Source organism: Colobus angolensis, unplaced genomic scaffold (genome assembly GCF_000951035.1).
Source record: "Colobus angolensis palliatus isolate OR3802 unplaced genomic scaffold, Cang.pa_1.0 Scaffold190, whole genome shotgun sequence".
Taxonomy (NCBI): domain Eukaryota; kingdom Metazoa; phylum Chordata; class Mammalia; order Primates; family Cercopithecidae; genus Colobus; species Colobus angolensis.
The window spans coordinates 5974289-5999163 of record NW_012115044.1 but is presented as its reverse complement, the minus strand read 5'-3'; the positions used below and the strand labels follow the sequence as shown (position 1 = coordinate 5999163).

Genomic DNA, 24875 nt, shown 5'->3' with positions numbered 1-24875 from the left:
TCTAGAAACCAGGAAATGGGCTCTTACCAGACACTGAATCTGCTGGGGTCTTAATCTTGGAGTTCCCAGACTTCCAGAACTATGAGAAATAAATTTCTGTTGCTTATAAAGTACCCAGTCTATGGTGTTTTGTTATAGCAACCTAAACAGACTAAGACAATGAGGAGTGTAAAATAGTTGAACTGGTAGAAACAGAGAAGAAAATGGTGGTTTCTGTGGGCTGGGGAGTGGGGGAAATGGGGAGATGTGGGCTAAAGGGTACAAAGTTTCAGTTATTCAGGATGAATAAATTCTGGAGATCTAATGTGCAGCATGGTGACTATATTTAGCATTACTGTATTGTATGCTAGAAATTTGCTGAGAGTAGATCTTAATTGTTCCCAACCACACACACACACACAAAGGTAGTTATGTGATGTGATTGACATATTAGATTGGGTGTGGTAATCTCTTCACAGTATTTATGTATATCAAAATATATACCATAAATATATACAATTTTTGTTAGTCAATTGTGCTTCAATAAAGCTGGGGAAAAAAGAAAAACAATTGTGTAATGCACAAGGAAAACCCTCATAACAAAGAATTATCTGGGACCGAATTTCAATAAATAAATTACATTTAACATTTTCTGTTGTTAAAACATCCTTGCATTTATGGAATAAAGTCTCTGATTGTGATTTTTAAAAATAAATTGTTCCATTGGGTTTGCTAATATTTTAATAAAAGATTTGTATCAGTGATCACCAGTAAGAATGGCCTATGGGTTTTTTTTTTTCTGTCTTCTATTGTCCTGGTTCAATTTTAGTATCATATAATATGAAATAATCTTGTGAGTTTGGCAACTTTCCCTTTTTCCTGTTCTTTGAAATAGTATGAATAAGTTGGGCATCATGATGATTCTATAGAATTTGCCTATGAATGTTTGCCTTGCTCTGATGTTTTTTGGTAGATTTTTGATTACTGATTTAGTTTCTCTAATGGTACAGGTTTTCTATACCCTATTTTTCTGGAAAATGTCTTTTTTGTCCAAGTTATACATATCACTATCAAGATGTTCATAGAATTCTCTATACAAAAACAGAATAATGTATTTAAGAGTGTAAGTTCTGGAGACAGTGGACATAGTTTTGAACCCTGAATCCAGGAATCACTGGGTATGTGACCTTGTGTCTTCGTTTTCTTATGTGTAAAATGGAGACAATCATCATGACTAACTTATGGCTGGATAAAGATTGAATAAGCATGTAAGATGTGCAGAACAGCAGCTGGCATGTGTCAGCCCCTACTAAATATTAATATTTAAATTACCATCATCATTGTTATGAAGTTTTAAACTCTGTATTGAGTCCCCTTTTCCTTCCTAATACTGTTTATATGTGCCTTTCCTCTATTTTTATAATCTATCTTGCTAAACTCCGATTTCGGTTTTATCTAACCTCTTGTAACTTGCATAAATTTCTTTCTTCCTTCCCTCCCTCCCTCCTGCCCTCCCTCCTTCCCTCAGATGTTTGTTAAGCACCTATCAGGTGCCAGAAACTCTTCTAGATGCTGAAGATACATTGCTGAACAGGATAGATATTCTTTCCTTTGTAGAGCTTACATTCTAATGGGTGGAGATGGAATATAATCAGTAAATTGTAGAATTTGTTACAAGGTGAAAAGTTCTGTGGGGAAAAATTAGATCAGGGTAAAATAGATTAGTTAGGGTATGAGGAGCAGCAATTTTGAGTAAGGTGCTTAGGGTAAGCCTCATTATATTCTAGCAAATATTTAAAGATAATGAAGGAATGAGCCCTGTGAATATGGGGACTGGAGAGCATTCCAGGCAGAGGGAATGGACATATGAAGGCTTTGAGGCAGGCATGTGCCCATGTACTTGATGAATTATCAAAGAGGCCAGTGTGTTTGGAGTGCAGCCACCAAGGTGGAGAATTTAAGAGCCATTATGTTGCAGGTGTTAGGGTATTTGTACATGCATTGCATAGGAAGCGTTATAGTTGTATTATTCAATATTCTGTATCTTTAGCAATATTTTACATGCTTCAGTTATGTTACTATGAGAAATATGTATTTAAAAATCACATTGTAAGATTGTGGATTTGTCAATTTGTTCTTACAATTATGCCAATTTTCTTTACCCATTTTGAGCCTGTGTCATTAGATGCTTACAAGCTTGTTGTATTTCATTGTTTCTCTATGTTTAATAAGCTTTTTGTGTTTTTTTAATTACTAAACTTAAAAGATACAGTGGCTTTCTTTGGTTAATTCTTGTTGGTATGTTTCTATTATATATGGTTCATTGGCGTTCAGTTGTTTTAGGTATAGTGCTTATAAACAACTTATTTATTTATTTATTTATTTATTTATTTATTTATTTATTTATTTTTTTGAGGCGGAGTCTCGCTCTGTCACCCGGACTGGAGTGCAGTGACCAGATCTCAGCTCACTGCAAGCTCCGCCTCCTGGGTTTTACGCCATTCTCCTGCCTCAGCCTCCCGAGTAGCTGGGACTACAGGCGCCCGCCACCTCGCCCAGCTAGTTTTTGTATTTTTAGTAGAGACGGGGTTTCACCGTGATAGCCAGGATGGTCTCGATCTCCTGACCTCGTGATCCGCCCGTCTCGGCCTCCCAAAGTGCTGGGATTACAGGCTTGAGCCACCGCGCCCGGCCTATTTTTTTTTATTATACTTTAAGTTCTAGGGTACATGTGCATAACGTGCAGGTTTGTTACATATGTATACTTGTGCCATGTTGGTGTGCTGCACCCATCAACTCGTCAGCACCCATCAATTCATCATTTATATCAGGTATAACTCCCCAATGCAATCCCTCCCCCCTCCCTCCTCTCCGTGATAGGATAAACAACTTATATCTGGATTAGTTTGGTTTTCAGTTTGTAATCTGAGAGCGTCTGTCCTCTGAATTCATTTATATTAATGATTATGGGTATAGTTCAATATCTAATATTTGAGGTTTTCTATTTATTAAGCTTTTTGTTTTTTTCTTTGTCCCTTCTTCCCATACCTTCTACTGATTATTCGAATATTCTTTATAATATTTTTTCTCCTCTACTTTTGAAGTTATAAGTGTATTTCTCTTAGTGCTTATTCTTAAAGTTTTTAAATACATACTTGATTTAATGTAGTCTAGAAGTAAAAAAAAAAATCTCTAATCTCTATCCAAATAATAGGACCATTGAAAGCTGTCTTTCTTCCATTTTCCCTAATCTTGTGAATATTTCATCTCATCAGTTCTCTCTCTTTTCTCCTATTAGCCATTATTTGGACCTTTTCATTCTGTCCACCATGACTCTCAGTTTCTCTCTCATATGCTTAATTTCTGTATTTTTATCGTCTGCATTTTAGTTATTTTCTTGGCGTTAGTATATTTGTTCCATCTTGTTTGTAACTTTTCTCCTTATTAATCATCCCCATTTTTGCCATTGTTTACATACATTTCAGTTTTATATAGATTTACCCAAAAGTTTGCCAGTTTTTTGGCTCAACATTGCTTCTTTCATCACAGTCATTTTTTCTGTGTTCCATTTTCTTAAGTACACATACCCTTCAGTAGGTATTACATGGATGATCTATGAGTATTAAGTTGTTCTCTGGTTTGTTTTTCTGAAAATATATTTTTTTCCCTATACTCTTTAATGCAGTTTAGTGAGTATAGAATGCTAGATTATCAGTTATTGTTTCTCGAGAATTTGAAAACGTTTCATTTTCTTCCCACTTTTCTTGTTTCTGTTGAGAAATCCCCTGGTAGTCTGTAGGCATTTGCATTTTCCTTCCTTTGCTTTTTGCATTTTTTTGTACTTGGTGTTCTGTAGATCCTAGAATATATTTTAGGTATGTGTTAATTTTTATTAATCCTGCTATGGGCTTGTGGTGCTTCTTAAATTGAGAGTTTTTTTGTCACTTACTGAAAAATCTCTGTCCTTATATTTTTGAATATAGCCTTTTCTCTTGTTTGTTTATTGTTTCCTATTAGCTCTTGGTTTAGTCTTTTAATTCTGTAAACCATGTTTTTTATTCCTTTACTTATCTGTAAATTTCTTTACCTTTCTGTGTGGCATTCTGGTTATTTTTCATTTTTGTTTTTTATTTTTCTATATCACCAGTTCTCTCTCCTGCTCTGATGGCTGTTCAGCCTGTCCTCTGAGTTTTAAATTTATTTTCTTCTTTTCTTTCCCTTTTTTAAGAGATAGAGTCCCGTTCTGTCATCCAGGCTGCAGTGCACTGGCACAATCACTGCTCACTGCAGCTTGAAACTCCTGGCCCTTAAACAGTCCTCCGACCTCAGCCTCCTGAGTAGCTGGTATTACAGGTTTGAGCTGCAGCACCTGGCTATTTCTGTTTCTGTGTTGCTTTTGTCTCTTCATGGCATCATCCTCTTGTATTATGGTGACTATTCTGTATATGTTTCATAATTTTAAGCATACTAATTTTATAGTGAACTTCACGTAACTTTATGCTCTTTGTATGCTAATCCTTCTGTTTGTTGTGTAGTTTCTTCATGGTGACATTCCTTTCCTGTTTTCCTCATGTAAACTCTTCACCTGGATTGTTCTTCTATAGTTTCTCTAAAGCTGTAGGTTATGTTTTCTATTTGTTTCTGCCAACAGCTCTAGTGGTTTCAGGAAGATGAAGGGATGAGCAAAACAGGAAAGGAATGACTGTCTGTACGGTGAGGGTGGTTGGGCGGCTGAGCCCTGTGCTGGTGAGTGAGATGATTGGAGATGTGAGACAACACGGAGTTTGTCCTGCAGCAGTTGAAAATCCAGGGCTGGAGCTAGCTCACACGGGCTGCATATCAAGCCATGGAGTGGAATTCCTTCCTGGAATGACACCCACTCTCCAAGTCCTGCAGCTTCTTGGCAACCAAGGATGGAGATAAGCACAGTTATTTCTCACGATGGTCAGGAAAACTTGGAAAGCTGAGGGATAATTAGAAAAAAAGCCACCTCCTTTCTGACTTAAAGGGGAGAATATCCTTCACACTTCTAAAGATGCACAGAGAAGTTTAAAATGTGTTTTTAAAAATTATGTGTAAATAATGGCAATTCATTTTCTCTCCATTCTTTCACTTGGTAAATATAAAGTGTGGTGTATTTAGTTTCATTATTAATGGTTAGCATTTTCTGAAACTAGATTGTACTTTTTTCTTTCATGGTTTGTAAGAAATCCTCTGTTTTCCTCATCCTTTCATAATTTAATACAGTGAAGAGAGATGATGAACTCTCCTGCTTGCCTGAGAACTCTGTGTAGATCTTTAGAGATCATAGCTGTAGCAGGAGAGTATCTTAAATATCACCATGGTCCCACTCTCATGAGAGAGAAGACTGAGGCTCCTAGAAGAGACCAGGTTTGCCCAAAAGTGATAGGAAGTACTAAAATTCTCTTGGCCTGGTTGTAACACTCAGGAATCTTGATATTCTCTTCCTCTGTCTCTCTCTTTCTCTCTCTCTCATCTCCTTCCTCTTTGCTCTCTCTCTCTCTGTCTCTCTGTCTCTCATTTTTTAGAGACAAAGTCTTGCTCTGTTACCCACCTAGGCTGGAGTACAGTGGCATGATGACAGCTTACTGTAACCTCAAACTCCTGGGCTCAGTTATCTTCCTGTCTTGGTGTCCTGATGGGGCCTTGCTATGTTGACCAAGCTGGTCTCAAATGCCTCGGCCTCCCAAAGTGCTGGGATTATAGGTATCAGCCACCACACACAGCCTGATTCTGTTTCTTGGACTGACACTGCTGTTTCCCTTCCCAGTAACAGTGGTTCCATAATTTTTTTCATGGGGAGCAGAAAATTTTTTGCCCACCAAAAGTGCCGAATAAATGAGTGCTTATTTCTGCTTCATCAAGATGTTATTCTAACTGAAGTTGAGGTTTTTTTTTTTTTTGCCCTCTGACATGAAGGAGCAAATCCTATATAATGTTCCGTACTTCCTCTTTTTAAAAAGATTAAATGCCAACAATTATCACTATATTAATTTGTGTATATATTCATTCATTTTAAAATATGTGTGTGTGTATGCACACACACATAAACACACACCTTATCCTGTGCAACTGCTTCACAGTTGAGTGTTGGGCAAGGTAGAGAAATACAAGGAAACTTATCTCCATCCTAGAGCTCACTGCCTAATGGAGGAGACGGATATAAAGAGAAAATCATAGCACTACATGTTAATGCTATAAAAATGTATGCAGTGCTGTAAAATTTAAATGATAGAAATATTACTTGTCCGTGAGGAGTCCGGGAAGAATTTTATAGGGAAAAGGATTCTCAAGCAGGAAAGGGTCTTAAATGATGGATAGAAGTTTTACTGGTTAAAAGTAGGTATTATAAATACAGGGAACCATGCTTACAAAATCTTGCAAGTGTAAAAGTTTGACGTTTGCAAGTGAGAATATCTGTGAAGCTGACATAAAGCTACATGGGGATTTGACCAGAGAGGAGCTTGAAAAGGTAAAGTCCAGATTGTGAAAGGCGTTATATAATATGCAAGGAGTTCGGATGTTATCTTTAACTGTAGAGATGCACTGACATTTATAAACAAGAGAAGATCACCAGATATACATTTTAGAAACTGTGTCAGTAATCAGGCTGAAAGATTGGCAGCCAGTTATAAATGGAAGGCTTTGGTAACAGCCCCATCAAGAAATGAAGAGGACCTGAACTAAGTCTCTAGTGACAGGGATGGAGAACGCACAGCGGGGAAGGGTAAGATTCAAGAGAGATTGAGGAAAAAATTACAATATATGGAGCTTGATTAGATGTTTGGACTGAGAAGAGTCAGAGTTAACCCAGGTTCCTGTTGTGGACCGCTGAATCAACAGTAACCATCTTAACTCAGAAGAGGAATTTGTAGAAATTTGCTTGAGGAAAGTAGTGAGTTGAGTGGTCTCCTGGGACCTCTAGATGGGGATTGAAATAATGATAATGATAACATTTCTTGAGCACCATGTGCCATTCTTTGAGAATTAAAGAGCAACAGTCAACATAGAGATACATTGATTGAGAAGAATCTGTTGATGTCCACTTAAAAGTAAAAGCAGAGTCAACAGAAGTGGGTAGGAGAGAAGCAGTCAAAAATCTAATTAGTTGATCTTGCTTGTAGCTTTTGCCATGTGATAAGTGTGTGGTCATGGCCTTCTTGTATGTTGCATATGGTGAATCATTTTTGCAAAGAAATACTAATGTATTCATACATACTACATTATTCAAATAATGCTGAGTAATGTTCTTTGGTATTTTCACAAGTTTGAATATTTGCTATAGGCTTCAGCTCTTTGTGAATACTTGAATGGCAGAAACGCAAATAGAAGAGGATGAGAATGTTGCTCTGCAGGATACTAACATGAGATCAGAAATGAATTTAAAATCTGATTTGTCAAAAACAATATCTGTTTCAATGCCAAAACAAAATTAGGGCAAACAGACAAAATATTTTTATCATTGTCTGAAGGAACTGAGCTACTGTGAAGCAGGATATATCCTAACATCCATCTGGATGGTGCTCTTGGAAATTCTGTTAATGGGGACAGGTTCTTTCCCTGTCCCTTCTCCATCTCTGCCTTAATTCAGCCAGCATCAACACAAAATGAAATGAAATTTTCTGTGTCCAATGTTATATTTTAAATTTATCTTTAAGAGTAATAGAGTTTGATATTAAGTATTTGTGATGCTTAAGTTTTTCTACAGATTTTTATTTGACATTTATTTTGTATTAATTTTACCTTTATTTACAATTTTTAAAAATTAAATATCTTTTTCAGGTTAGGATCATTTTTACATATTACTGAAATATATAATTTTGATGTAACATATTCATTCAAATAGCAATAAAGTATGCATCCATTGTTATATAGCCTACAGAATACTTCTGAAACTTTTATATAAGAAATGTTCAGTTTATTATAGTCACTCATTATTTAAAATATATAAATCATGAAAAATATATAACTTATGATTTAAGAATTCTTATCTATCACCCTTCAAATCCTGAAGATCAATATCTATTGGGAATTAATATCCATTGGGAGACACTGGATGTTTTTCGTATTTCTTGACTGAATTTTTTTATGATTCAGAAAAATATATCAGTTCCCCTAGAATTGCCAGGAAGGAATTCCCACATGGAAACATTACCATGTACCATACTAACCTTTCATTTAGTCCTCACAGTCATCTGTGGTTGTAGGCACTTTGGTAGCTCCAAATTACAGATGAGGAAACTAAAATGTTGATGAAGAACAGGGAACACACTCAAGACCATATGACTAGTAGTAGGTAGAATAGATTCAAACTTAGGCTGTCCAACTGGAACGTGCTCTTAGCAGATACATCAGCTACTAGGCAGCCAGAGGCAGCATTCTGGAGCTAAGGAGAAAGAATGGAACTGGAAATGTACACTAACATTTGTTTTTTTCTAATTCAGAAGGGCCTTCTATGCCAGATACATAGCTGGTGAACCAGGTACATAGTTGCTATGAACTAAAACAGTGGAGTGTGATGTCCTTTGAGTTCCCCAAACTATGTAGTTTCATGCCATTGAACTTTCCCTATTCTTTAAAAGAAGCTCAAAAGAATATTTTTTCTCTGACTTTATTTCAGAAAACTACTTCCCTGCCTGAGCAGACCAAGTGAAATGACAGATTGAGGAATTAGCCTGCTAGTTTCGGGAAGGGCTGTGTGCTTTGTGGCTGCAAACAGTTTGCTGTTTGCTGGAGTTGCTCCCTTCTCTATTTTGCCTTGTCTACATAAACAGGCTGTTTTGTTCTGGTTAATCTTCTGTTATCAATATACCTGTCTCCTTCTCTGATTATATTCCAAGTTAAATCTACCATGGTGTATCAACCTCATTTAATAATATTTTCTTACAGTAACATGCTCATGGTGTTGGCATCTGTAGAGACAAAAGGAAGACAATGACTTCACCTTTTAAAAATAACTTTTTAAAGGAAGAATATTTAGAGTTTACCTCTTTCTGCATGCGAGAATGCTGCGTAGAGGAGCTGTTTACAGTTTCCCAAATTGTCTCTGGAAATGTCAACAAAATTACCAGTTTTCTATTCAAATTTTTAGAATTCCAGAGCTTAGGAGAAAACCCACCACCACTACTAACAACAGCAACAACAACAACAACAGCAAAAACCCCAGGAACACAAATTATGTGGTTGATTGCCCGGAGATTATGGTTTTCTTGCATTGATGATATTAGTACATGTGTTGAAGAGGGAGATAGGCACGTCGCTTAGTTTATAATACTAACAGCATTGGAACATGTATTGGTCAGGAAATATTCTATAGATGCATCCTATAGAATAATGTGATTTTAAATGCCTTACTAGAATGCCAAGTGTACATATGGTGAGTATAAGCTTTGAACTTGGACAAACCTCATTTTATAGATTGCTGCTACTTGTATACTCTGTGATCTTGGACAAATTACATAGCTTCTCTGAGCTGTCTTTGAAAAGTAGGGAATATAGAACATAAGCTTGTTATGAAGATTAAATGAGGCATATTTAATGTTTCTTAGGACAGTGTATGTGGTACACAACAGACACTAAAGAGTAGGCAGCCCTTTTATTTATTGATCACCTTTATTTAGCACCTTTCTGTGTGCCTGGTAATTTCCGAGACAGCAATTATTTTCTCCTTTCCTGTAGTCTTTTTGATTTCTCAATCCCTCATTAGATGCCCCTCCTGTATGCTCCCCTATCACCCTCTGTTCTCTATCTCTGGCTGGCACTATCCCATATATTGTAATTGTGTGCATACTTGTCTCATTAGGGTAAGGGACTGGGCCTGTCTTGTTCATTATTTTATCACCATCCTCAGAAAACCAAGCACAAAGGAAGATGCTCAATAAATATTTGTTTATTAAATGAATGAATTAATAAATGCATGCACACTTTACTCAGGTCTGCTTTTGCTGAACCCTCCTGTCTACTTCTGCCTTTGATCTAGATAGAGATGATGGTTGCCAGCAGAAACCAGTTAACTAAATCTTAGTTCCATCTAAAAATAAGTAACCCAGGGTGGGGATAGCTCCAGGTGTAGCCCCAGGCATACTTGGACTTTGTGTCAGAATATTTTTTTACTTATCCTATTAGGAAGCTTTTCCATTTACTTCTAAATTTGCAGCTATTTTGAATGGTTGAGATGACTGAATGTATTATCTTTCCTGCATAAGGAAGGCAGTGAAGCCTGGAGCTTAGAGGTGAAACAGCCCCTTCATCCAATTGAATTTCTTAACTACCAGCTGTGTAATCTTATTACACATCTAAAGCTTCAGTCTCCTTGACTGTTCAATGAGATTAATAATAAAAATACCTCAGGGTAATTGTAAAGATTGAAATAATACATATAAAAGCTTACCCAATGCCTGGCACATATTAATAACTATTAACTTTTTAAAGTTATTCCTGTAAGTCATTTGTATTTTATAGGAATAAATAATCAAAATATGCTAATTAATGATGAATTACTAAAACGTGAACTATTGAAACACTTCCTGGCAAAACCAGTGCAGTGACCTTGAAAATTTATTGTTCAAACTCCCGACATGGGGAACATAATTGACTGAAAGCCCTGCTGCTTCCCTCTAGATCCACCACTGCTTCGCACCAAGACCAAGCTTCCTCTGGGCTGCTCCCAGCTAGTGATGAGGAGTTATGGTTAGGGTTAGGGCCTAATGCAGGCCTATTTCTGCAAAGCATGGGACTTCTTTAACAGGTGACTTTGGCTCAAGGACTCCCCATCTGCCTACTGGACACTTCCATAAAACTGTGTTGCAGCCTGAGACTCTTCCTACCCAATCTTCCCTGCTTCCCTCTCCCCTTGACAGTGAGTGGTGAGACCTACACCGAAGTCTGAGGCTCTCCCTGCCTTCTGCAGCTTCCTCTCACATTTCTTTTACTGGTATTTCCTCCAGGAAACCTCATGCTTGTCTTGGTGCCTACTTCTTGGAGGATCTGACTTAACACAAACAACTGTAATTGTTGTTAGGGAGTAACAGTCTATATCTTAGAGCACAGATTTGATATTTTCTTCATCAGGTATGAAGTTAAAGTTATTATAAGTTTAACATGATCTTTATGTTACTGCAGTTCCTGAGAACTAGAATTTGGTGTTACCTTAAATTCTCTAGGATAAGTATTAGCCACCATTTCCTCAGAGAAATCTACTAACATTTAGGACTTTACATGCTAACCTGCAGATTGAGTTTTAAGATTGTTCTTATTTAGGACAGCCCTCCCAAGTTCCAGGTCTTTAAAGTGATACAGTAATTTTAGTCTTTAACATTCATGAACCAATAATTTCTCACCCTACCCCCCCAAAAAATTTATTGATAGCTCTCCAGTGTTCATCTGTTTTTATAGTCTTCTCCTGATTTCTTTGGTTTTGCTATTAGTCCTGCCAAATCCTCACTCGATTATTATTTTTGTGACAGACCAGGTCCAGGGAACAGTCACCATCCGGAACATCAGTGCCCTGACTTCAGGTTTGTACCAGTGTGTGGCTTCTAACGCTATTGGAACCAGCACCTGTCTTCTGGATCTCCAGGTTATTTCACGTAAGCATATGGAATTCTGATGTCAACCCTGGATCTGAAACTCTAAGATCTTTGTTATACCAGAAAATGAAGAGTTCTGCTGAATTGTCTTAAGCTTATCTGAAGATTAAATAGAAATTGTTTTGGTTTTAATTATTATTGAAAATAGTTTATAAATGTTTTAGTATACTTTCCAGCCTCAGCAATATATGATAATCTTTATGACAAAATATCTTTCTCCTCAGGATCAATAAAATTGAACAATTTCTTATTGTATAATGCTATATACATTATGAAAATGGTAATAATCTTATGGGTATAGCAAGACCTTCTTGTGTTTTTTCCTAATTTTTTATATTTGCATAATTTTTGAGTGTGTAGGTTGTAAATGGCAGTGTAGAAAACTTCTCTTTAGTTAAGAATTCTGGGATATTTGAATTCCAGTTGCAAAAGGGAGTGATCTGGCTGGGTTGAGGTAGAAGGATATCCCCTAGTTTCCAGCATTCATGTAGGGTAGATCAGGCAAGTTAGATTGGTGCTGTCTGTTACCTAATGTAGGTATTGTTCTCCTAAAATGTGCAAGTCATTTAATTGTTTATTCATTCAAAATATGTTCAGAGCCTACTATGTGTTAGTCCTAGCCACTGACAATATAGAAAGTTAATTGAGGTTTAACTTTATATAGATGAAAGATTTTAGACAGTTTTATACATTTTAAGCAGATTATTTAGTAAGCTTATGTGCTTATTACAGTTGCATGGGTATATGCTATTTCTCTCTTTCTCTTTTCTTGAAATATACCTTAAATATATTTTGCAGCCCAGCCCAGGAACATTGGATTCATAGCTGGAGCCATTGGCACTGGTGCAGTTATTATCATTTTTTGCATTGCACTAATTTTGGGGGCATTCTTTTATTGGAGAAGCAAAAATAAAGAGGAGGAAGAAGAAGAAATTCCTAATGAAATAAGGTTTGTGTGTCAGATTTTAAAAATTTGTCCTGCATAGCCATTGTGTATTTCTATTCATTTTTGGCAGTTAAGATATATCTGCTAATCATAAAGCTCTAATGGCCAAGACTATTAAAGTGGCCACATGATATTTTCTTGTATATCACTTTTCTTCATGGTACCACACAACTTTATTCACTGAATCATGAAGGAGGGGATGGTCCAGCATGTGCCCAACTAGGAGGATACAAATGAAGAATTCCCCTTCTCTTCCATATCTCCAGGATAGGCAGGGTTAGGTGGCTGCCACAATGGGAAAGGCAGTGTCTAAAGCATGCGTTTAGTATTGACATTTATAATAGATGTGAACATAAAGCAAGAAGGAATGCCATAAGAGCATACCAGTGCCTGTACACAGTCAGGCCACAGCACTATGGCTCAGAAAGGTAATTTGGCTCAGAAAGGTAGTTCAGACAAGAATAGGAACATTTTAAGAAAACAATGCCAACATGATCTTTAAGGAAAAGTGACCTAGTCATACTGGGGAGATTTGAGGGTTCAGGCTCAGTCTCAGATTTCATCATGGCATACCTGTATTGAAAATGCTGTAATGACTCCAGTTTCCATAGTGAGACATACCACAGCCTTACAGGATCTGATTCTTGCCTGCGTATCTTCTCTCTCACCACTCTCAGCATACTTTGCCTTCCAGTCTGTCCTGCATTTTCCCATTGCTCAGAGCTTTTACTCAAGCCTCTGCTCTCTTCCTGGACGATGCTTCTCATTTGATCCATCTCTTTACTAAATTCCTTAATCTGATTCTGGATTAGTCCAGGCATCACCTCCTCACATAAGTTGTCTTTAGCACCTTGCCCAACCTTTCAGACTTGTGAACATTCTTCATTGATTACTACCCTCCATGACTAGAGGTTTCTTAGGTGTAGGATTTGTGTCTTTTTTACATGAAACATATTGTAAAGTGTACTCAATAAATGTTAAATGAATTGGTTGACATCTTAAATTAAATGACTTCTTTTAGCCTGTTGTAATTCTTAAGGGTTTGGGCCATATGCAGGGATAGAGTCTTCCCCAGGATAAGATTACTGAGGAGAACCTCTCATCAGCGCCCCACAGTGATTTCTCAGTCTCCATAGGGCAGTACAGTCAGGCCAGCTCTGATTATTTCTGGAAGTTCTGCATACCTATAGTTTGATTTCCCAGCTATTTTATGGCACCTAGTTTAGTAGATTTCTTCATGGACTAATTTCCTACTTATAGTAAATATTTATGAGTGAATAAATATATATTTACTATATATATGAATATTTACTATAAATATAAAGCAAGATACTATATATTTACTATAAATATATATAAATCAATATTTGTTATATATTTACTATATGATATATAAACATATTTATGTGAGTTTTATTTACATACATATTTAAAAGTTGTATTGGAAGAGACATTCTCTGAGAGACCTGAGATTTCCTTTTCTACTGTTGGAGACTGAGCAGCTGAGGAGAGATTTTCTTGACCATTATCTCAAAGGGAATGGATGCCAAAGCTGAGGCCATCCAGGGTTGCCATGCCTGCTTTCACGAGAGACTAGTCCTGGATTTATTTTTTGGATGTATAAGCCTTAACATGAAAAGAAAGATTCCAGGGTAGGAGGATAGGATTAACTTGAAGTAAATCCTAATGACAACTTTATTTTGTTCCTTTCAGAGAGGATGATCTTCCACCCAAGTGTTCTTCTGCCAAAGCATTTCACACTGAGATTTCCTCCTCAGACAACAACACACTAACCTCTTCCAATACCTACAACAGTCGATACTGGAGCAACATTCCAAAAGTTCACAGAAATACAGAGTCAGTCAACCACTTCAGTGACTTGGGCCAGTCTTTCTCCCTCCGCTCAGGCAATGCCAGCATACCGTCCATTTATGCTAATGGGAGCCATCTGGTCCCGGGTCAACATAAGACTCTGGTAGTGACAGCCAACAGAGGGTCATCACCACAGGTGATGTCCAGGAGCAATGGCTCAGTCAGTAGGAAGCCTCGGCCTCCACACACTCATTCCTACACCATCAGCCATGCAACGCTGGAGCGAATTGGTGCAGTACCTGTCATGGTACCAGCCCAGAGTCGGGCCGGGTCCTTGGTATAGGACATGAGGAAATGTTGTGTTCAGAAATGCATAAATGGAATGCCCTCATACAAGGGGGAGGGTGGGGTGGGGGAGTGCTGGGAAAGAAACACTTCCTTATAATGAGTAAAATGCACAAAGAAGAAGGCAGTGCTGTTACTTAGCCACTAAGATGTGTAAAATGGACTGGAATGCTCTATCCTGAAGACTTGCTTCCCCACCAAAGATGTCCTGGGATTCTGCTGGATCTCAAAGATGTGCCAAGCCAAGGAGAAAGATACAAGAGCAAAATAGCAGTTAAAATCCAAACTGCCGCCCAGATGGGTTTGTTCTTCACGCCTAAGTTAATAATTTTTAAGAGACTAAAGTGCCAGATGGAGTTTAAATATTGCAATTATTTTAAAAGGTATGTGTCTTTAAGAAAATAATGAGCAACCCTGTGATATGTTCTGTCTCTTCCAATTCCCTCGTTATGTAGAGGGCTTAATGGTATAAATGTTTAATATTGGTCCCAACAGGGCTGACTCTTCCGTCATATAATCAAAACTTTTTACATGAGCAAAATTCATTAAGAAATGGGGGAAAACAAAGGAAACGTCTTTGAGAAGCCCCTTCATATTTATTTATTTATGTCTTCCTGAACCATGAATTTCATATTTGGAATATTGCTATATTGACAGATTCTTGCCTGTCTATGTTATTCTAGGATCTGTTACAGGTCCATGGCAATTACTGTTTATTTTTTCCTGGAAAAATATTTTTTTATAGAAGATTTTTTTTTTTTTAAATACATGAGAGGCATGGGGCTAAGAAAGAAAAGACTATAATACCTTATTCAATGGTTGTATTTAGTGAGCTCATAGAGGTCCATCATATCATGAACGAGCTAGGTTGTGTGGGCAGGAAGGTAGGGCTAAGGGGTTGTAGCCTTGCTGGGCAGCCTCTCAGAGCAAGGTTGTTCAGATCTCCCTTGCTATTACAGTAGGTTAATATTAATGAGGACAGCACCTGATGCCTTTTGTACTGAGGTAGATAACTTTCTCTTTATTTGACAAGTGGAGTTTAACTTACTTGTCAGGGAGGGCAGAAGTTGTTTTTTTGTTTTGTTTTTCAAAATAATTCTTTTTGCAAAAGAGGTAAGACTGAGACAAAAGGTGTATCTTCTGGTGTGCTCCTGGAAGTGTCTACCCTACATTTGTGTCAGCTCAGGTTTGCAGTGTTGCCCAGATGCGTTTTACACCACTGTAAAGAGATTCCTTTTGTGGTTACTACCTGGCTTGGCTGGCCTTGCAGTTCACCAGATTAATTTACAAACTCTCCCACTTTATTTTGTGCTAGTAGATCTGGCCATACTTGTACTAGTGACTGTCTTGCGTTAACCACACTTTAAGCAACTCACAAATTTCTTCCCAGATTTGTTTCCTAGATTATTTATGATACTCATCCCATGTCTCAGTAAGAGTGTCTTTTCTTTCTGGGATGTGTTCTCTCACTCCCTCTTACCACCATGCTTTTTGCCCTCTTCTCCTGCAAGCGTAGTCTTCACAGGGAGTGGCTTCCTGACTTTTTTTTTTTAGTTATTTGAATGAATGGAAACCAACAGCTGCTGCAAACACTGTTTTTCCAAAAGGCTACACTCAGAACCTAACCATTGCCAACCATTTCAGTATTGATAAAAAGCTGAATTTACTTTAGCATTACTTATTTTTTTCCATTTGATGGTTCTTTGTAAAAATTTAAATAAATGAATGTCTATACTTTTTATAAAGAAAAGTGAAAATACCATGACACTGAAAAGATGACGCTATCGGATGCTGTTTAGAAAGCATTTATCTTGCATTTCTTTATTCTTTCTAATTACCTAAAATTCAATAAAATTTTATTCATATAAAATAAGTTGTCATTAATTATCAATACTAATGAGTATGTCATTTTAAAACTTAGTATTCTCTTTAATGTTATAAACTTTTCTCCATCCTGTTAAATAATATTTATAATCATTTTAATAGGCATATGGTATTCCAAAAATGATATAACCTTTCTCTTATTATTAAAAATTTAGTTTGATTCCAATTCTTACCCATATGACTGAAGATTAATGACCCTTTTCATACATTGAGCTGTTTTCCCATTTCCTAGAATGAAAGTTCATGAAGACAGTCTCTATGCTTGCCTTTTTCACCACTGAATCTCCGTCACCTACCACAGTGCCTCCTGTGGGTGTTGAGTAGATAAATGCTGACTTCTGAAATGAAATTGCTAAGTCGAGTTATGAGCATGACTGTAGCTCTTGATGTGTACTGGATCATTCCTTTGTTTTAACTTTTTATTTTGAAATAATTATACTTTTACATGCAGTTGTAAGAAATAATAGAGATCTCATATACCCTTTACCTTTTTCTCCCAATGGTAACATCTTGCATAATTATTGAACAGTATCACAAGTTGACATGGATATAATCTATCAGCCATACTCAGATTTCATCACTTGTACATGCACTCGTGTGTAGGTGCATATTTAGTTATATACAGGTTTATCAAACGTGTAGATTTTTAAAAAAACTTTTATTAGTTTTTATTTAAAAAGTAATACAGAATACTGAAAAAAGATTTAAAAATCAACAAGTAATACTCCCACCTACAGAATGCCACTCTTAACAATTTTTAGTATTTACATTAATTTATTTACAAACAGATTTTTTTGTGTTTATTGGGGCATATTTTGCATACAGTGAAATTCACCATTTTAAGGTGATGTGTGTATGATGTATGATGAATGTAACAACCACTACAATCAAGATACAGAATATTTCCATCACCCTCAGAAATCCCCTCCTTACCTTTGTAATTAAACCACTCTCCCCAACCGCTCTTTAGCAATCACTGGTCTGATTTCTGTCCCTAGGGTTTCAGCTTTCAGTAATGTCATGTACATTTCATGTGACCAACACCACAGTCAGGATACGGGATTCCTTATGCTACCCTTTCATAGTCATAGCCACCACCCTTCTTCCCAAGTCCCTAATTTGTACCAATCACTGTCTGTTCTTCATGTCTGTAATTTTGTTATTTTGAGAATGCTGTATAAGTGGAATGCAGTATGAGGACTGGCTTTTGCTGTTTTAAAATTTTTTGCTCAGAATAATATCTTTGAGATCCATTCAACTTGTAGCATGTATCAATAATCCATTCCATTTTGTTGCTCAGTGGTTTCCCATGGTACAGAAGAGGTAGCACAGTTTATTTTACCCATTGGAGGATATGAAGGATATTTGTATTCTTTCTAGTGTTTGGCTATTAGGAATAAATCTGCTATAAACATGTGCATAGGTTTGTGTGTGAAGGTTAAGTTTTCATTTTCTGGGGTAAATGTCCAGGAGTGCAGTTTCTGGGTTGCATGTGGTAAGTACATGTTTAGTTTTGAAATAAAATGACATAATCTGTTCTTGGGTGGCCATATAATTTTACATTTCTTTCAGCCGTCTGAGTGACCCGGTTTCCCTGAATCCTTGACAGCATTTGATATTATCAAAATTTTACATGTAGCCACCATTTTGATAGGTATGTAGTGATATCGTATCTTATGGTGATTTTGAAAAATTTTGTTAAATTATTATTGGTACATAATAGTTATATATGTTTATGGGGTACATGTGATATTTTGATATGAGCGCACAATGTATGATAATCAAATCAGGGTAATTGGGGTATCTCCGTCACCTCAAGCATTTATTATTTCTTTGTGTTAAGAACATTCCAGTTCTACTCTTTTAGTTATTTAAAAAGATAACAGTAAATTATTGTTGACTATAGACAACCTGTTATGCTATCAATACTAGATCTTACTCATTCTAACTATATTTTTGCATCTAAACCATTCCCACTTCCCCCCACTACCTGCCATCCTTCCCAGATGATCATCAATGATGATCATCATCATTGTACTTTCTATCTTTATGAGAACAGTTGTTTTAATTTTTCACTCATTTTGACTCCTATGAGTGAGAACATGTGAAATTTGTGATAATGATTTAAATTCACACTTTCTTGATGGCTAAGCACATCTTTTCATGTGCTTGTTTGTCATCTCTACATCCTTTTCAACAAATACCTGCTTATGTCTTTTGCCCATTTTCTAGAATTTTTTTTTTTTTTTTACTCGAGTTTTGAGAGGTTTTTACATATTCTAGATACAGGTCCTTTATTGAATATATTGTTTGCAAATATTTTCTCCCAGTTTGTAGCCTGTCTTTTCATTCTCTTCAGTCTTTCATAAAGCAAAAGTTTTAAATTTTGATGAGGTACAATTTAATTTTTCCTTTTGTGGATTTGTACATCTGATGTCAAGTCTGAACTTTTTTCCTAGATCTGCCTGGGTTCTGAAGATTTTCTCATATTTTTTTTTCCATAAAAATTTTAGAGTTTTATTTAATTCTGTGATTTATTTTTAGTTAATTTCTAAAATAATAAGGTTTAGGTTGAGGTTCATATTTTTGTCTATGGATGTCCAGTTGCTCCAGTAACATTTGTTGAAGGCTGTCCTTCCTTCAGTGAATTGCTTTTGCACCTTTGTAAAAGATCACTTAGGCATATTTGTGTGAATCTGTTTCAGACTCCTCTAGCTGCTACATTGATTTCTGTGTGTGTGTGTGTGTGTGTGTGTCAGTCCCTCCACCAATACTATGCTGATAACTGTAGCAATTTAGTAAGCCTTAACATCTGGTGGAGCAGTTTCTCCCACTTGGTTCTTTTTTTTTTCCAAGTTACAGGAATTATTCTAGATCCTATGCCTTTATAAATTTTAGAAATAAAGTGGTCTCTGTCTACAAAACACCTTGCCATTTTCATATGAATTGCATTGAAGCCTGTAGAATCCATTTTGGGAAGAACTGACATCTTTACTATGTTGAGTTTTCTTAGCCATGAACATAATGTCTCTTCATTCATTTAAGTCTTCTTTAATTTTATTTCATTAGCATTTTATAACTTTTACAATACAGATATGATACATGTTTTATTGGACTTATACTTAAGTATTTAATTTTTTGAAACAATTGTAAATGATTCTGCTTTTTAAATGTTGGTTTTAATGATTGGATTAAATGATTTGATTCTATGCGGTTGATTTTGTATTTTGCAACCTTGCTTATTTATTTCTTCTGAGATTTTTTTTAAAAACATCTTTACAGATTACTTGGGATTTTCTACATACAATATCATGTCATCTGAAAATAGGTGTAGTTTTATTTCTTCCTCTTCAAACTGTGTGCCTTTTGTTTCATTTTCTTACCATCTTGCAATGACCAGAACTTAACAGTACTATGCCAAATAAAAGTGGTGTTCCCTTTTTCCAGTCTCAGGGGGAAAGCATTCATTCTTTTACCACTAAATATGATGTTAGGTGTAGGTTTTGGTAGATGTTTTTTATCAGTTGAGGAAGTTTCACTCTATTGGTTTTCTGAGAGTTTTAGTCCTGAATGGGTGCTGAATTTTGTTAAATATTTTTTCTGCATTTATTTACATAATTATATTTTTTTCTCTGGTGTGTTGATGTGCTGGGTTACATTGTTTGATGTTTGAATGTTGAAGCAGCCTGGCATACCTGGAATAAATCCCATTTGCTCATGATGTATAATTCTTTTTAAACATTGCTGGACTTGATTTGTTAATATTTTGATGAGAATTTGTGTGTGTGTGTTTATGGAATTCTCTAGTGAAATCTGTGCCTGGAGATTTCTATTTCAGGTTTTAAATGACTAATACCATTTATTTAGTGGTTATAGGACTATTAAGATTGGCTATTTCATCTAGTTTGTGGTTTGTGATTTTTTTTCTAGGCTGTCAATTTTGTGAGCATAAAATTGTATTATTTCCTTATTGTCTTTTTAATCAGAGCATGATTTGTTTTTCTCCCTCAGTTTCTCATTATCCATTTTGTTTTTCTTGCCTTCTTGTGGGTTACTTGAATAACTTGTAGGATTCCATCTTTATTTATTTATAGCGTTTTTCATATATTGCTTTGTGTATATACATATGTATTTTTAGTATTTGTTCTAGGTATTAAAACATGGACACACAATATATCCCAGTCTACATCTGTATCAATGTTTTACCACTTTGACTTGTGGAAACTTAATTGCATTTACATCCCTTTTCTTTCTCTATTTTAAATATCTTTTTCTTTAGTATAAGATGTTGTATAATTTTTGTTTTAATGATCAGGTATGATTTTTTAAACTGATGAGAAGTCCAGTGTATGCATCTATACATCTGGGTTTATTTTGTTCTTCCTTCTTCCTGATTGTCTGAGATTTTTTTTTCTGTCATTTCCTTTGAAGAAAACCCTTCAGCCAATCTTTAAAAATAGATGTACTGGCAACAAATTCTATTAGTTTTTCTTTGTCTGAGAATGTCTCTGTTTCCCCTTCATCCCTCACTGGATATCATAATCATGGTTGACAATTCTTTTCTTCCAGCGGTTGAAAAAATTGGGAAGTGTTCAGCCATTATCTTTTAAAATACTCTCTTTCTCATATCTTCCCTCAGACTCCGATTATGGATCTTTTGTTATTATCCCCGTTTATTTTTTTTCAGACTATTGTATCTCTGTTGTTCAGACTGTGTAAATTCTATTGAGCTGACTTCAAATTTACTGATTCTCTCCTCTGTCATTTCCATTCTACCGTTGAACCCAGGCAGTGAGGTTTTATTTCAGTTACTGGACTTCTTAGTTTGATGACATGCCTTTTTAAAACAAAATGTAATTATTAGTTTAAATTATACTGAGATATAATTTACATACAATAAAGTTAATTCATATAAATTATACATTTCAGTAGTTTTTGGTATGTATGCAGAGTTGTAGAAGCACCACCACAATCTAGTATTTGAACATTTTCAATACCCCAAAAAGAAAGCTGTACCCACCGACAGGCAGTCCTCATTCCATGCCACCTTTAGTCTCAGAAACTACTAACCTACTTTCTGTCTCTGTAGATTTGCCTATTCTGGGCATATCTTATAAATTGTATCATATAATATGTGAGGTTTTGTTTTTATGTGTGTGTGTGGCTCATTTCACTTAGCATAATGTTTTTACATTTATCCATATATAGTAGCATGTATTACTTCATTTCTATTTCTTTACTGACATTTTGTAAATTTTCTGTTTGTTTTAAGAGAATTTATAATTGAAGCACTTGATGGCTGCATTAAATATCTTGTCAGATACTTTCAACATCTGATTCATCTTGATGTTGGCATGGATGGATTGTCCTTTCTCACTCAAGTTGTGATTTTTCTAGTTCTTGGGGTGATGAGTTGACTGTTTTCTGTTTGACACTTTGGATATTATGGGACTCTGGATCTGCGTATGTTGAGTCTACCATTGGGTCTCACTGACAGTGGAATATTTATATTGCCTCAGTGCAGATGAACAGGATAGAAGGATGGCTCCTCCTCTGGCTCTGCTTATACCTTCTTGGTGAAAGTGGGGCATCAAGTTGCACCACATTGTTGCTCCTAAGAGGAAATATAAACTGGGCCCTGGTGACACCACACCACTTGTTGCCATAGAGTAGGGGTAGAAACTCACTGTCCTGCTTCCCTGCCGACACCAGTGGAGCAGGGGAGGGAAGTGGAGTGCCCCCTCATTTGGGCTTATTGATGGTAGGTGGAGGGTAGAGGCTTATCTCCCCATTGGCAGAAACCAGAGGAAGGAGGAAACAGTGTCACCTGCCCTGCCTTACACCACCTCTTTCCACTTTGTTAATGCTAAATGCAAGTAGTGGCTCAGCTCCCCACAGGGGGAATCCCAACTTCCTCAGGAAGTCTGCTGCCTTTCTACGATTTAAGGTCTTCCCATGATTGCTTGTTGTGTTATGTCAATTTTATGTTAATTTTAAGAGGCTAGACCATCGTAAAATGGAGTTTGTGGTGGGCCTATCCCATCTTGGCTGGAACCAGAAATCCTGAATCATTACTTTTTGAAATAATCATCAGTTAAATCTCATAGTACCCCACTATTTGAAAGCTTTAAGGATTCTCAATTGTGTATTAAATAAAATTGTTACTGCTTGCCTTGACTTATTCAGTTTCTTCCACAAATAGTTCACTGCCTTTTTCATTCTCAATGTCTGTGCCTCCTCTACTTGCAAACTTTGCTTCAGAGCTGTTCACCTTCCCTTTAAGTAAATTTTTTCTTTTTGTTTCTGTTTTTTCCCCCCTACACCTTCCAGCTATATAATCTCCACTCATATCTTCTGGTACCGCAAGTCCAATTCAAATACATTGTCCTCTGTAAATTCTCTTTTTCAGTCTAATGGGAAGTGATTGCCCTCTCTAACGAGGTATAGCATTTGCTACCTGTAAGGGAATTGCCACAGTTGGTATTATATTTCTGTATTTGTGTACATGATTGATCCCTCCTGCTGGACTATAAAATGAGTCATTCTACAATAATTTTTTCCTTAATTATGTGCTAAACATTGTTCTGGGTGTTGAAGGTAGAAACAGAGAAATAACTGCAGCCATATCCTCAAAAAGTCTGTATTGCAGGAGGGATCCACATCTGTGATCAAGTAGTTGCAAGTCATATGTGAGTGGATGTTTATACACGTTCAAGCGTATGGGACTACTTCTTCTATATCTTGGTTATGGTCACAACACTTAACACGTTGCTGTATTCAGAAGTGCTTGAAGGATGTGCTAAATTCATGAAACTGAAAATAAATGATTTGTTCTCTTAACTTCAGTGTTAAAAGTAGCAGTCAAATATTAGAATATTCCCAAAACAAGGCCACATCAGAGTCATTTTCTCAGGTGGCAAATGGTTGTGCCAGTTCCCTGGGGGCATTTGATGTTATATTGGAGATGCAGTATTGTTTGGAAAAGCTGTGGAGATAACATACTTAATGCAGTGGGTTGGAAGAATCTTATGTTAATTATGAAGGATTTTTTTTTTTTTTTTGAGATGGAGTCTCGCTCTGTCGCCCAGGCTGGAGTGCAGTGGCTGGATCTCAGCTCACTGCAAGCTCCGCCTCCCGGGTTTACGCCATTCTCCTGCCTCAGCCTCCCGAGTAGCTGGGACTACAGGCGCCCACCACCTCGCCCGGCTAGTTTTTTGTATTTTTTAGTAGAGACGGGGTTTCACTGTGTTAGCCAGGATGGTCTCGATCTCCTGACCTCGTGATCCGCCCGTCTCGGCCTCCCAAAGTGCTGGGATTACAGGCTTGAGCCACCGCGCCTGGCCAGGATTTTTTTAAAAAATAATAATCTGTTGTGCTTACTACATGGCAGTACATGAAAAAATGCATTTCAAGTGCTAATTTAATTTCATCACACTCCTACATGGAAGATATCATCACTCATATTTTACAAGTCCAGAAACTGAGGCTAAGAATGATTAAACAGTTTTTCCAGACTAGTCAGTAATCTGTTGCTTTTCTCAGTCAATATTTCTATCTGACTGAACCAGTGTCTAAAAAGAAAGATCTGGGATCCTCATTTTGCCTTCTAATAGCCCTCTTCTGGACAAGTCACTTGTGTTAAGTAAGATGATACTCAGCCTCACAGAAAAAATGCAGAGACAATAAATGCAATTCAGAGAAAAGTTGACTTGTAAATTCTATGTGTAGCTATTTATAGCTTTTCCTCACAGCCTCCTTGTGAAGAAGGTGTTATTTCCCTATTTTAGGTAAAGGCAGGGCACAAAATTCTGACTTAATCATAAGACATTAATGACAGAGACAAATTTATTAAAGCAATAAGTATAGGTGCCTACTGTGTGTTTAACACAGTGAGGTCAGTTGATACCTGATTGATTTTAGCAGGTCAAATTAGAATAGATAATCTAATTTAGCTTATTATAACTTACATTGAAGCCATATTTCTGTATCATCCATCAGCTGCTCCCTCAGTTTATCAGATTTGCAGCAGTTTTGCATTTGGGGTATATATATATATAAATGAGCTTCAGTTGTCCATTACATTGGACAAACTACAAAATAAGACTCCGTTTCATCTACAAAATAGAAATAATGTAATAGCTATCTTTGGGGTTGTGAGTACTAAATGAAATAATGCACATAAGATGAATGTCATAGTGTCTGGTAATAGTAAACACTTGATATTTGCCATTATTAGTAGTAGTTCAGAAGCTTTAAATTTCTAGGCAATAGCTATGTCATTTACACCTACTCAGTATTCC

General features: G+C 36.4%; 1 protein-coding gene across 4 annotated transcripts in view; it reads left to right on the top strand.

Moving 5' to 3' along the window:
• IGSF11 (immunoglobulin superfamily, member 11) overlaps positions 1–16561 on the top strand; it is a 225510-nt gene extending 208949 nt beyond the window's left edge. For 3 of the 4 annotated variants that reach the window (XM_011940616.1, XM_011940615.1, XM_011940614.1), the window contains 3 exons: positions 11466–11588; positions 12387–12537; positions 14248–16561. In XM_011940616.1, the coding sequence (XP_011796006.1) occupies positions 11466–11588; positions 12387–12537; positions 14248–14689 (716 nt within the window). In that variant the 3' untranslated portion in view covers positions 14690–16561. The remainder of the gene's footprint in view (positions 1–11465; positions 11589–12386; positions 12538–14247) is intronic. The other variant, XM_011940617.1, reaches the window with a different exon arrangement.
• Positions 16562–24875: the final 8314 nt, after the last annotated feature.